Source organism: Neovison vison, chromosome 6 (assembly GCF_020171115.1).
Source record: "Neovison vison isolate M4711 chromosome 6, ASM_NN_V1, whole genome shotgun sequence".
Classification (NCBI taxonomy): Eukaryota; Metazoa; Chordata; class Mammalia; order Carnivora; family Mustelidae; genus Neogale; species Neogale vison.
Genome location: NC_058096.1, coordinates 120,036,461 through 120,051,149, shown reverse-complemented (window position 1 = coordinate 120,051,149; position 14,689 = coordinate 120,036,461). Strand labels below are relative to the sequence as shown.

The 14,689-nt window shown below is 46.0% G+C and overlaps 1 protein-coding gene across 14 annotated transcripts in view; it reads left to right on the top strand.

Moving 5' to 3' along the window:
• KALRN (kalirin RhoGEF kinase) overlaps window positions 1–14,689 on the top strand; it is a 661,720-nt gene that overhangs the window by 626,482 nt on the left and 20,549 nt on the right. For all 14 annotated transcript variants that reach the window (XM_044252179.1, XM_044252178.1, XM_044252163.1 and 11 more), the window contains one exon: window positions 694–753. In XM_044252179.1, the coding sequence (XP_044108114.1) occupies window positions 694–753 (60 nt within the window). The remainder of the gene's footprint in view (window positions 1–693; window positions 754–14,689) is intronic.

Below are 14,689 nucleotides of genomic sequence, written 5' to 3'. Positions count from 1 at the left end.
AGTTTCATTTCTTTTCCCCAGAATTCAGACAACATCATTTTCAGGCCTATACAGGGGCAGGGAAGGGGAGGCACATCAGCAAAGCCCAAGTTACTGTTTTGTAATAATCCACCTCTTGCTGTGAACCCACTGATTCTAAGCTTCAGCAGGCCCTTTTTGTGCTCCCCCTCCCCCAAATCTTGAAGTGATGTGATCTGTTTTCTTTACATTGGGCCCTCTGAAAAGATCTGACTCTGGACAATGGGAATCAGACTGCTGATGCTGAACAGCTTTATAATGTGTGATTCTCCACCTGGCACCTTTTCCCCTTCTTGGGCAAAATAAAGAACGTCCTTCTTGGGGAAAAGAAATTCTATTCCCTCCCTCACTCTCCTCGGGGAAACCCAACCTCACGGAAGACAAGAGTTTAAATTCTTCAACGCTCATGCTTCATGTGCTTGCCTCTTCCACTGCTGTTTCCCGTGAGATGCGTGGCGGCACAGGATCCCAGCCTCCTCTCCCACTCCCGCCCCTGAAAAGAGCATGCTGCCACCCCTGGGTGATCAGCACCCCCACCTTAGAAGCACCTGGTTTTTTTCTCAGCCCAATATTCCATTGCTCGTGCCTTTCTGAAGTTCTCCTCACTCTCTAGCAAAAGCTGCCTGTGTTCTAACTATGTTCTCTTTCTTCCCCCTCCTCATGCTGCCCTTCAAGGAGACGAACAGTTCCGAGGAGTCAGAGTGTGATGATCTTGACCCTAATACTAGCATGGAGGTAGAAGCAGCTATTGTTGTCCTATTTGCTATAATGATTGTCTTTTTAAATGTGTTCTCTAACAGTGATCTTGTTGAAGTGACCGGTCAGTCAAGGATAAATGGTGATGTGGGAACATCTCTGGGTGTCCCCTCCCAACCTAAAAACAAAAACAAAAAATACATTGATTCAGCTCAATTTTTGTAGAAAACTTGACCTAGATTTTTTTTTTTTTTTAAGTAAAACTTCTGGCTCTCCTGAATGCTTGCTTAATATTTCCTTCTTTGGTGGGTATGGCTTTGTGTAGAAAATATTCAACTTCATTATTGGAAACTTAGAGCACTTTTTCCCCCTGTGGAAAATGGCCTTATGAGGAGTGGCAGATTGTCTGCTGAAGGACAAGAGCTCTTTTAGTTTCTCCTTCTTTTATTTCTCCTTCCTCTCTCTTCCCTCTTTTACTTTCCCCTTTATCCTCTTCATCTGGCTCTTCCACTAGAACCTATTACTCCCTTGAGGCTCCAGCAAAATCACGGAGTAGGTGTGGTCTGGTGGGTAACCTGCTCCCTAGTTACTGGGTATGGCTGGCTGAGAGCAAATGAGTGATTGTAGCAGCTCCAGGACCCGCCTCTGCCCGGCCCCAGAGCTCCTGGACAGTGCCTGTCCACTAGGAAGTAAAAATAGCACTGGGAAAGGCCTCCCTTCTGTAACCTTAGCAGCGATCTCTCTAGAGATGGGGAGACTAAAACATTGTCAGAGGCCTTTCTTGTACTGTAGGGCTCCAGGGTATAGGATTGGAACCAATACTCCACTAAGAATGTGAAATCAACTTCCAGCCCCTTTTTGACTAGAAACGATCTTGGGTTAGAGAAGTGGGACTCCTACATGGCTTGCCACTGAGGGATAACCCTCATAAATTTACTAACCCTAGACAATTAGAGCAAGCATGAGCCTGGCTTTCCCTGCCATTTTGTCTTTCAGAGTAAATGGAAATGTTTTTCTCCAAATCTGTGTTCTCATCACCAGGAATGGATATAAATTTAGAGATTTCCTCTGAGTACAAAATTATTTAAAAATCTTTTCCTTTTTAGAGACCTAAGCTTTTCACTTAACTGGATGGACTTTTATTATTCTTACTCTAATTTGACCTAATCCCAAAGAAATCCACCACCATATTAAGTCAACCACCAGAAAACCAGAGAAAAACCATTCTGCCTGAGAAGGAGTAAGGCAGCTATGGAAGATGCCAGTTGCTTTGAATCAGGTCAGAGCCAGTGATTGAAAGTAGGTATTCTGCCAGGATACGGTGGTTGCCTATGGATGTGGGTATTGCCACAGAGCTAAATTCAGCAGGTGTGTGTCAGTGCCCTACCATGGGTGGAAGTGGGTCTGGCACTCATAGCCTAAATGTATCTTAGAGAATGAGGAAGCCAGGGGAAGTTTCTGGCTCTGCTTTCCCTGTGTTTCCTCAGATAGGCACCAGCTCCCATGGAGCCCACATCTATCAGCTTGTAGACCCCTGGTGATGCCTGTCCCTCCAAGTCTAAGCTTTGCTGGCCTGTATCACAGATGTCATCAGCAAGCAGAGGCAGTCCAGACACAGGGAGGGACAAGCCAGGTATTTGTGATCCAGAAGGCAACTTGGGACCTTTTTCAGCTCAGGAGGAATAGGGAGAGAAAGTGCCTTTCCCACCCTGCTCTTTAATGCAAGAAGTGGGCCCAGAGCCTCTTGGGGCTAGGTGAGTAAGCAAGAGGAGAAAGTTAACTGATGTAATCAGATATTCCATTCTATGGTTAGATAAGCAAACACACACACACACACACACACACACACACGTACACATGCATTAGTTCTGCTTTGTGAATTGAACACATTTCTAAGGTTCTTATTCATCCCAGGCTTTCAGCCCTTTGCATAGACTGAGTGCAATGGGTCCCAGGGAGGCGCTTTGGGATGCATAAGCAAAAGCAATAGGATGTTCATGCTGAATGAAGGAAAGCCATGAATTGTGTTGATGAATGTCTGGAAAGTTTTCAAACACAATACTTGAGGCAGACATTTCAGTTAACTGGCACTGTAGAGAGGGCATGTGGTTAGAAACGAGCCAAATATTCTGGTCAGTCCAAGGTCTCTGTAGGAGGTGTGCGTGCAGCCCTTGACTATTCCATACGGATCCTTTCAGGTGCCAGTGAGCTCTTGGGCAGTGTACGGCTGTGTTCAAGTTAACTCAGCACAAAGCAGGTGCTGAGGGAGCGCAGGCATCTTGGCACTGCTAGCCCAGAATTCTCAGACACAAAAAACAACTGAGACATAGAAAGGCAGCCTGTTCAACATGAGTTGAGAATTTTCCCACAGGATAGGTAAGTAGACGTCATTGCGATGTTCATTACAGAGGAGGAAAATGGCCAGGGGTGCATAGAAATAGAGCGGTTCCTTGAAGACCTGGCTTGAGAGGCAGGTGGGCCTCTTGAAGGCCTCTGGCTGCTCACTGATCATTTGGGGCATCATTAACCAGGCCTAGCCTGGCCCCCAACCTCACTCTTACCTTCTGAACCTGAGCACTGTGATGTGCATTGTCTGGCTGATGACAGTCCCTGTGCCCTGGGGAGCTGTCCTGCTCCCCCCAAACATACACCGTGGCCTGTGCCCTGAAGCCCTGTGCTCAGCCCCAGCCACCACGCCGGCCCCTGCAGCCAGCGCACTGCTCCACGCTAGGTCTCTAGGCACGAAGTCCGGCCCTCTCCACTGCTTGAACTGCCACCTGCGTGTTGATTCCCACCCGAGCTGTGTTTAGGCTCTTTCTCCTGCCTCCACACATCTGTCACTACCAAATTCACTACTTTTCTTTACTTTTTCTCAATTGGTGGACTGAAGGGTCCCTTTAAGAAGCAGCTTCCTTGCATCTCTGCTTACAGACCAGCTGCTTGCTACCCTCAGGCTTGGCTTATATCCCACCATACCATTTCACAGAGGTTTATAGACATCTCCTTGAAAGCTACTGAAGAGGGAAGTGAAGCACCCCGAATCCTAGGAATCTGATTTCCAAGGCTTCCCAAGAACTCCGAGCACATTGTAGAAGGAGGCAATTCTCCTCTACTGTACCAGCCTTTGTTTTCCCCTCTGGAGAAGCGCTTGTGAAGAGTCTCAGGTAGAGGCCCCGTGCCCCCCTCCTGGCATGCCAGCTGCTGTACAATTGGCTCCCCATCTGCAGATCCTCTCATGGTCTGGCACCCCCTTGCTCCTGTTGACCCGTGACCACACCTCAGAGAGAGCTAGTCTGGAAATGGCACGGGTCTGTGCATTGTTCACCTTACTTTATCTTGCGCTGATTACACGTTGGAGGCTGGTGGAGAAGAGGATATTATATATAAGAGAAACTTTTCTACCTGGAAGAAGAATCCAGTCAGGCTGAAAATCAAACTCTGGGCTGTTTGGGGAACCAGTTAATATTAATTCATTTTTTCCAGTACAGCTTAGACTGCTGACTGCCTTTTCTTGATGAGGTGTGACGGTGGGCTAGCATCACACGCCCACCTGCCAGCTTCTCAGGCCTGCCCCTGCCCCAGTGTCTGCACAGACCCCCAGGCGGGAGCCAGGGCTTTAGGGTTCAGGCTTCATATCCACCTTCTGAGCCAGTGCTCTCCTCTGAGAAGTCTGGATCCTTTCTAAGCTGTCCTGGATTTTTTGTAGGACCCAGCAAGGCGGGTTCCCACACCTCTGTCATCTCAGAAAACTGTCTGGAGGACTGCATTGAGATGGGGTTTTATACCTGCCCTCCAGCACCAGAACTGCCACACACTTACATTGTGAGCTGGAGGAGAAAGTCCTTGACCAGCCTTCCTGACTTGGGCCTTCATCTTCAGGGATAAGGTTTCTCCGTCGAGCTTTTATGTCAAGCCTAATTAAATAAATGCATCTTAGTTTTAAGACAAAAGCCCAATGCCACTTTTAGCAGAGAACATCAATCCATCAAAATAAGAGGTGGTCACGATTCCAAAAATGCTCCATCTCTGCTCCAGTCATTTAACAAGGATCCGGCCTCATCCACGATGCAGACTAAATCCAGACCTTACCTTCAGTCATTATGCCAACTGCAAGACAGCTCAGGGTGTTCCTTTCTGCCTAAGAACAGGGTTGGGGTCTTGTGGGAGAGCATTCTGAGAGATTAGAGAGAGAAAGCACTTGGAAAGACACAGCTACATTGGAAGGAAATTTCCAGTCAGGCTAAGGATCGTAGACTTTTAGAGTGGAGAGAAACTTAGAAACCATCAGTTAACCCCCCATTTATTTATATACTATTTTTTCAATTGTGGTAAAACATACATAACATAAAATTTACTACTTTAACCATTTTTTTAAATACTTATTGATAGGGAGAGAGAGAGATCACAAGTAGGCAAAGAGGCAGGCAGTGAAAGAGGGGGAAGCAGGCTCCCTACTGAACAGAGAGCCTGATGTGGGGTTCAATCTCATGACCCTGAGATCATGACCTGAGCCGAAGGCAGAGGCTTAACCCACTGAGCCACCCCCTTCTTTTTTTTTTTTTAAGATTTTATTTATTTATTTATTTATTTGACAGAGATCACAAGTAGGCAGAGAGGCAGGCAGAGATGGGGGGAAGCAGGATCCCCACTGAATAGAAAGCCCGATGCAGGGCTCCATCCCAGGACCCTGGGATCATGGCCTGAGCCAAAGGCAGAGGCTTAACCCACTGAGCCACCCAGGCACCCCCTTTCTTAACCATTTTTAAGTGGCATTAAATACCATCACAATTTGTATAGCTGTCACTGCTATTCATTTCCAAAAAACTTTCTCTTCATGCTGAATTGAAACTTTACCCACTAAACAATAAGTCCACATTCCTCTCCATCCCCCCAGCCCCTTCAAAGACTTTTAGAAGAGGAAACTGAGGCATAGAAGTTGTATCTTTCAGTTTGAAAATGAGAAGTTTCCCTGAAGGCAGATTGTGGCTTTCCCTGGACTTCACTCCCCAACCCCCACCATCCTTCTGTGGGTGGGTGGGGGGAACTGCTCCCCCATCTCCAGGTTGTTTTTAATCTAAAACACAGATCCTGGAAGATGAGAAGACCTGTCTTCCAGTGCCAAGTTTCATGTGTGGATTTGTTGTTCAACTTTCCAGCTCAACAAAGAGGAATATCATATGTGCTCATCCCAGCTTTCCAGAGCTTAAGTATGACTTAAATAAAAATGACACAAAGATACGATACCTGGATGACTCTGTCGATAGAGCATCCGACTCGATGTTGGGGTGGTGAGTTCAGGCCCCACGTTGGGTGTAGAGATTACTTTTTTTAAAAAAAATCACACAAGGGCACATGGAAAGTATCTCCACGGAAAGAACGCGGGAAGAGGAGTCAGAAAACCTGATTTGGAGTCTGGGTACTGTCAACTGTGAGGCGAGGGCCACTTAGCCTTGCTGAACCTCAGGTGCCTCTGAGAGATGACACAGCTCAAGGGTACAGGTGTTTATGTATGTGGTGTGGGACCCTTTGAGCATCAAATGGATCCAAGGTGTGATATCAGTGGACACTGAGACCCTTTGCTCTCCTGAACTTCTGACTGAAAACACTGAGACCCTCCAACAGAAGAAGCCGGAGATTCTATGCCTTGACCCTAAAATTTGCTTCGAAGGAAGTGTGCCAGGAATGGCCTGGGTACATTTATTCCTGAGATCGGACTGGAATGTCCACTCCCAGCCCTGGAAGGGTTTGAGTGGCCAGAGCTGACCCTTCTTTCCTTCTCCATACCCACAGTTCCCCAGCCCCAGCTTCTACATCTTGAAAGAGCTAGCCTGCTGCTCCCACCTCAGCTGCTTTGGCTCCCTGTCCCAGATTCAGAGCTTCAAAATAACCTGGCCAGACAGACTGGAGGAAACTTTTACACCCCTAGTCAGGTGACTGACCTTCTGGCATTGCCAGTGTGTTTCCACTGATGCCTGTTAATGCATTATATAAAAAGAAATTTTTTATGAAAAGAGCTCTTTGGAGAAAAGAAAGTGAAGCATTACATTCCTGCCTTTTTATTTTTACAAAATATTTTCTTTGTAATATATCTGATGGGTTTGGCCTGGAGACTCACTCCCGTTGCCTGGCTTTGTTCTAACTCAACAAGCAGATTGATTTATATTGTGCCACTAAGGGAAGGGCACTTAGCTTGCCAGAGCTGACATTTCTGTCTCCTGGGGGAATTATAAGAAAATCTTCCACTGCATATCCACATCTGTGATGTTCCTGTTCCTTCGAACAACCCTGTGAAGATGGGGTTTTCTTACCCTCCTAGAGGAAACAGAGTCAGAGAGGTCACAGTCACACAACCAACCAAAAAGCAGGTCTGGAAAAAAAAAAAAAAAAAGCAGGTCTGGGGCACCTGGCTGGCTCAGTCAGTAGAGCATATAGTTCTTGATCTCAGGCTTATGAGTTCAAGCCCCACTTTGGATGTAGAGATTACTTCAAAAAAAGAGAGCTGATCTTGATGGTGATGCATTGAGAGGCCAAACTTGGCATGTGATGTGGAGGAGATCTGCTCAATGAGGCTCAGGAACTTTCTTAAGTTTCAGGCTCTCCCTTGTTGCACATTTGCTTGATGGAGGAGAATTTCTTCCTCAACAACTTTTTAAATCCCTTGAACTTGGGGGTGATGACTTGGCTTCACCCATACCCTTCCCCTGTGACTCCGGAGTCCTGCCACAGAAGCCAAGAAGGGAGATCTGATCACATGGGAGAAGAGTCTGAATGGATTTCTCAGGCCAATACAGTCACTCAGCACCCCCCAGTCAGGTGTTTCCTATGGCACTCTCACCCTAGTCTGGAGGCCTCACCCATCTCATCTGCATTGTCCATTAATGAGATTATGAGGTGCCATTGACCCAGGAGAAGTTGCTCTAACAGCAGCTATTAGAGAAGCAAAAGCCACCACCTCCCTCCCCAAGCCTGTACTGTCAAGTTTCACCTACAGGCTCACTCCACGTGATATCCTAGTCAGTTCAATTTATCAAAAGTGAGTAATAAAAGCATTGCAGTGAGTATAATGGAGGGTCAACAAATGACGTTAAGATCAGGGCCCATGCTTAAGAAGTGTGCAGTCATGTAGAAAGAGGCAGGCTTGATTAAATGTTCAAATTACATAGCAGAGTTCACAACGTGATTAAAAGGCATGGGGTCATGCATTTATTCATTAGCGGGTATTTGCACAACCACTCAGGCACTGGGCTGATAATAATAGGAGCTATTACTTATCAGTCTTCCCTATGTACCTGGCTCTGCTGAGTCCTTTCCTCCCAACAGAGTCAATACATAGGTACTCTTAACATTATTCCTGTTTTACAGAGGAGAAAAGGGGAGCACAGAGAGAGAGGTGAAGTAACTTTCCCAAGGTTGTGTATTCTCACAGCCTGTGTCTCCCAGGAAGCATGATCATTGTCTTCATGTGATGGCAGTGTATGGGCTGGGTGGACTGCTAAAGAGTCTGGTAGAAGGATAAAGTAGGAAGAGAACATGAGCAAAGGGCCTGAGGTATGAAAGTGCCTGGCACATTTTGAGAAGAGTATATGGTCTGGGTGACTGGGGTTTAGTATGTGAGAAGAGTTTGTCAGAGACAAAGCCTAGCAGATGACTTGGGACCAAACAATGAGGGCCTTGAGAAACTTGCTAGAAAGCCTGGACTTGACCCAGTGGATGATGAGAGCAAAAGTAGGATTTCAAGCAGAGTCCGTGTGTTTCATTAGGGAGAAAGAGAATCTTTTTTTTTTTTTTTTAAAGAGAGAGAGAGAGAGAGATCACAAGCAGGCAGAGAGGCAGGCAGAGAGAAGGGGAAGCAGGCTCACTGCTGAGCAGAGAGCCTGATACAGGGCTCGATCCCAGGACCCTGAGATCATGACCTGAGCCGAAGGCAGAGGCTTAACCCACTGAGCCACCCAGGCGCCCCGGAAGAAAGAGAATCTTAAGCAGGGTCCATGACCAGTGGGGAGCAGGACTCTATCTCACAACCCTGAGATCATGACCTGAGCCTAAACCAAGACTCTGATCCGTAACTGACTGAGCCATCCAGGTGTCCCTCATTCTGCACTTTAGGGAAGTAGCTGGCACCTGAGTTAGCAACAGCAGGCGAGGCAGGTCTATTGGAGGGCTGTTGCAGTAGACCTAGGAGTAGGTGAACAAGAGTAAAAAAAGTAAAAGACGTTTTGGGGGTAGGAATATGAGGAGGTTCAAATCCTTAAAGCATGAGACCTCAAAGCATTCATCCATAAAGCCTTTATCCAAGGTCAAGATCATGACTTCCAAGTTGGACATGGGATGTAGAAAAAGGAAGTTGGACCAGCACCCCTCACTCCAATCCCTTCTGAACAGACCTCCAGGCTACTGAGAGCACAGGACTCTTGTATGCACAGTAATAAACCACCTGCTTTGACTACTTTGTGGGATGGGTGGTGAATTTTTTTTCATTATTATGTTTAAAGTCATATTTTTGTCCTTCTTATTTTCAAGGACATGCCAAATGTTCTCTAACCAAAATACTGAGGAAGGGTGGGAAGAGGAGTCAGACAAGAAATCCCCATAAAAGAGCTAATGTGTTTGACACATGAACATTTAGAAATCTGTATCCAACAGCCAACACTTACACATTCTTCTCAAGAACCCACACAACTTTTTACAGAGATGGACCATGTCTCATCAAAAATCAAGGAATGAGTATCCTATAGATCAAAGCCTCCAAGCACCATGCAATTAAGTTAAAAACCAGTAACAAAAATAATTTTTAAAACTTATACATTTGGAAATTTTAAAATGTTTCTATCACAAATGGGTCAAAGCAGGGGGAAAGGCAAAGTTGAAAAAAAAAGACCTAGAACCTAAACAGTCATGAAAATACTTGGGAAGTAAGGAGCTACTTCAAAGACAATCCCACTGCTGTTCGGGATTGTGTTGCATTCACGTCTTTGTGTCTTGCTTTCATCTTTATGTCCATTTAGAGATAAGCAGAGGTAGGGATATTTTCTAAACATTTAGAGAACTGTGTCTTGTTTGGCCGGATTAAAAACAGTAAGGGTTCAACCTCCACACCAGAAATCATACCTAGGTTTTTAGAAATTGACTTTCTTATATATGTTCATTTCATTGTCACATTTCCTCACGAAAATCTGAGATCCCTTCCCTTCCTCTTCTGAACAGAGATTCTCATGAAAAACACAAAGGCAATAAAAAAACAAGGCCGGCTGTACAAATTCTGGGTTCGTTGAAGGTAGTTCTGAGATGAATTTAGAACATTTGGTTTGAGTTTCTTTTGGCAGTTTTGATTCCTTCAGCATTCTAGATATACATAGTTTTGAACTGTGTTTTGTGACCAGTGATGAGGGATTGGGAAAAAATGGGGTGGGGTGTTTTCCTTCTGGCATCAGTTGGCACTTGGTTTTCTAGACAAGGATTTGCCCTCACTCTCAGGACATGGGGCCGGAATCTTGGACATTAACTGGCAAGAGAAAGAGACTCAACATTTCTTTAAAGCTTAGCTTGTTATTCAGGGCTGGTTGATTTTACCTATAACTCTTTCCCGTTCCTTCACTGCCCTCCTGTTTTGAAGAAGACAATTGGAATTCTCTCCAGAAGGAAGAAACTAAGTTGCTGGTGGACCACATTGTGGTGGTTCTTTGCTCCCGGAAGGAGGAAACACGACCACCTGCCGCCCTCTGCTGTTCAAATAAAAGCAGATTCCCAAGCCCTGTCTATAGCAGCTTCGTCCCCTTGGGTTTGTGTCTCCCAGAGAGAGAACATGTGCTTTCTGTACAAGTGTCATCTTGCCTCAACATCCATTCTGATTCCAGCTCCCTGCTCTTTTCCATCTACCACTCTCTGCGGACACTCAAACTGTTTCTAAGGAAGGAAAACATTAGGCTTCAAGAAATATGTGTTGGCTTATGATTACCCCTTCCAGCCCCAGGCGGGGGTATCTCAGGTCTCGGCACACACCAACAAAGATTATTAGACAAGGTGGTCAGGAGGCCTAGATTCTAGTCTTCTAATTGGGTAAGTTAATTTGATTGGACACATACCTGGCCTTCTGCTATGTGCAAGATACTATGTTAAGCAGCATGGCTTGATGGTGCATAAAACATAGAAAAGGGTTACTATCTTCAAAGGATTCATGAGTCTGGTATGGTAATAGCATGCAGGGAAGATGTCGTGATAGACAGAAGCACGGGAGCAGAACACTAGGTACCAACCTCAGGAAGAGCAGGGAGGAGGAAAAGATCACTATCGCCTCTCAGGCATGAACTGACTGATGAGATTCCAGAACAAGTCTCATTCCAAATGATGGAAATAGGAAAACACTCTCAAGTTCATGACGAGACATTTTCTCAACTCCCACCAAATTAGGATCCCACCACTTGACTGACTGATTAATTCGACAAATACCTATGGAGCCCTTATGTGCCAGGGATTGTGCTAGGCTCCAAAGCAACAACAGTGAGCAAGGTTCTTGCCCAAGTGGGCCTTGTAGTCCACAGGGAACCACAGACAAATACCTAGGTTGTTCCACTGCAGTGTGAAGAGGCTGCCGTGGCCCTCTTCCAGTCCATAACCCAACTTGCTTCAAAGTAGAAAGAGGAAAAATGAGGGAGGGATCTTCCATGGATGTCACCCAGAGTCAAAGTTAGAAAAAGCATTAACGTGGACTTCAGCCGGGCTCTTGGTCCTTGCTAGAGGAGTTTAAAGGGGAGAACTAGGTAGCAATGGGATGAAGAGCAAGGTTGGGGAGCAAAGGTAGGGAGGCAGGGCTTTGACATCAAGAGCAAAGTGTCACAATGCTTTTCCAAGGCCATGCCTGTGCATGGATGGTGGAAGGAGCACTGTGTGACCTACACGAACTTCCCTGTCCCATCTGGAAATGGGAACAAATAACACCTGCTTGGTACATCCTCCCAGAGTTTAGGATGAGTGAATGAAGGAGTCTGTGAGTGGTTTATGCCAACTACATGATGTTACACAAACCACTGGTGTTATTGCCATTATCGGCAGTGCTTGGGCCGGCCAAAAGAGGAATGAACACTGATGCCTTCCACGGTCCCCTTCCAGGTAGAGAACCTACAAGTAGCCTTGTTGGCAATATTTCTCTCCAAATTCCTGCTAAGTCTACCTCTAAATTAGGAAGATTTGCTTTTTAAATTATGTATGTGTTTGATAATATCCTGAATGCAGTGGGGAGTGATGGGAAAGAGGACTAAGTCAAGAAATTCCCTCGGCGTCAGTTTGGGGTGCTGTTTTATAGAATCACTACCACAGTGCAGATTTATGAAACCCCACTTAAATGTTACAATGAAGGAATGGGCCATTTGTCTCTTCCATATGTCATCTGTCTCCTCCCTGTCCCTCCCTGCTTGTAATCCCTGTCTGACTCCCTTGTGGTTTCCCATTGGGATAGGAAGTACAGGCCACTGGACAGAGCTGGTAACATTTCCAGATCATTTCTACCCTGAAGTCCTGACAGGGAAGGTGGGGCGAGGGAGAAGGCAGAGCTCTGTGTCTGTTGGAGGCTGGTCAGCCAGGCACCATCCTGGAAGCTGTGCAGAGGTCACTGGATTCCACCTTCCCCACCAGACTTTTGGCCCAAAGAGGGTGCTGAGCATGTTGCTGAGGGCCACAACCAAAGACCAGCTCAATAAATCTTTATCGGAACAAATCAGCCCTTGCATCAAACAAGCTTTCCGGTGGGCACCATTATCCCCAATTTTCAGCTAAAACTAAGGCCTAATAGGCTTAACAATGTTGTCCAAGGCAAGAGAGTGTGTCTGGCTTGGGGTCTGGATACTATATGCTTTGTCTGCTCCTGGAGTTTATATTCGCTCCTGAGTGGAATGCCGCTGAGAACCTCCTCTCTCAGAGGCAATGGATTTTCTTGTTTTTATTTTTCATTCCCCAAAAGTTTGTTTTCCATCTGTGTTTGAAAACAGACTCTGATCAAATATTATTAGTAATATACCCTGAAGTCATTATTTTATAGATTATATGGACTTAGTTCCAGATTCTGTTTATGAATTTTTGGAAGAACTGGAATGAGGACAAAGGTCAAATACTGATTCAACCAACGTGTATAAAATGCCCATTTCGCAGCAGAAGCCAGGCTAGGGGCAAGAGGTCCAAGAAAAATAACATCCTCTGGTCCTGAAGGAACTTACAGTCCAGTAGCGCTGTGTTCTTTTCTCCTTTGAAAAAGATTATAAAAGTGAAACATACGGACTACAGGATATTTGCAAAGCCCAGGTAAGAAGAGAAAGAAAAAAATCACCCGAAATTCAGACATCTTATAAATCCTGAGGCTGGGGCCTCCATCCTAGCATTTCTGGATCAATAAAATCTTGCACCAGCCTGGAGGAGGAGACAATGTTTCTTGAACTGGAGAAAAGCCACCCTTGATCTCGCCACCCTGTGAAAAGCCACGATAACATTTAGAAAATATTCTTCATCTCCATTTCTTGGACTGTGAAATGACTGGTGCAGATGTCGTTCTCTCTGCCTCACCTAAGCCGGGGGGAGACCTTTGTGGACCCCCTCAGCACCTTGCCCACCCTGTTCCCAGGCTGTTCCCCTGCCACAGCCCCATGTCTCCTCATAAAGAAGGGAGGTCTCTTGGGTGGGGGAAAAGCAGCTTTTACCAAATGCCCCCACATCTCCCCACCCCATCCCACCCCAGAAAAGCCTCAGGGGCGGGGAGTTGGTTTTCAAAACCAGTTCCTTTGGATAAAGGGGGCTTTCAGTGGCTTTCTTCAAACTAGGGCACACATTGACTCCCCCAAAGCAGCTTTCAAAAAACCCGATGCCTGGCCCCACTTCACACCAACTAAAAGAATCTCTAGGCCTGAGGTCCAGGCATTGATTTTTTGTGTTTTTAAAGCTGCCAGGGTAAAGGATTGAGAACCACTGATTTAAAGGAAGGCGGGGCAGTGGTGTACGTGGCCTTTGAGACTAGCAGAGGGTGCTGCCGAGGTCAGTCTCAAGAAGGGGCTGCCCCAGGACTTGGCATGGCGAGAACTTTCCACAGCTCACTTCAGGAAAGAGCTGGGTGCTGTATGTGGGTAGTTGGTTGGCAAAGGGGAACCTAAAGGGGGAAAACAGCAACTTTGTTCCAAAGGGCTCACATGGATCCTGATTAAGGGAAGAACAGACAGAAACTGTGTTCACATACGCCAGGAGTAACTATGGGGAGATAAGTACAAATGCCACAATGGGCCATTGGTAAGGCAGGCGAGCTCCTGGCTTCATTTATGAGGGAGAGAAGAATTTTACACCATAAACTCTGAGAGAAAAGCCACTGTAACAGTAGGCTGCTTCACAGACGGAGGATGACTAGAATTAGAACATCTTTCTTTCCTTAAGCAGAAATACTGAGTACTTGCTATTTGTCAAGCATTGTGCCAAGCACTTGACCTAGACTACTCATTTCATCTTTGCAATAACATTTCGTAGTACGTATTAGTTATCCCCATTTTATAGAGAAGGAAATTGATGTAATAAATCTTAAGTGATTATCACATGAAACAAAGGAGATGAGCCCCAGGCTTTCAGACTCCGAAACCCATGTTTCATTCACCCTGCCAAGCTTTATAACCTGCACTCACTTGATTAGAGGGAAAACAGAAGATGAAAGAAAATCAAAAAGGGGTGACTTTTCAGCGTGGCTAGTTGGCCGGGAGTCCATCTTCTGTGAAGATCTATGGGGTCACAAGGGAGCCTTTCCAATGTGTCTTTGCCAGCCAGCCATGTGAAGGCCAGGTCGCTTCATTGGCCTATGTCTGTGTTCTCAGCTAGACAAAGCCAAAAGGGCTAGAACCCCTAGGTGATTTTCAAGCTGCCCTATCCTGGGTACAAGATGGATGGGTATGACCTTCCCTTTGCCCCACAACCAGACAAGCTCCGCATGCAGCTGCTTGAAGAGGACCTTCCCTGT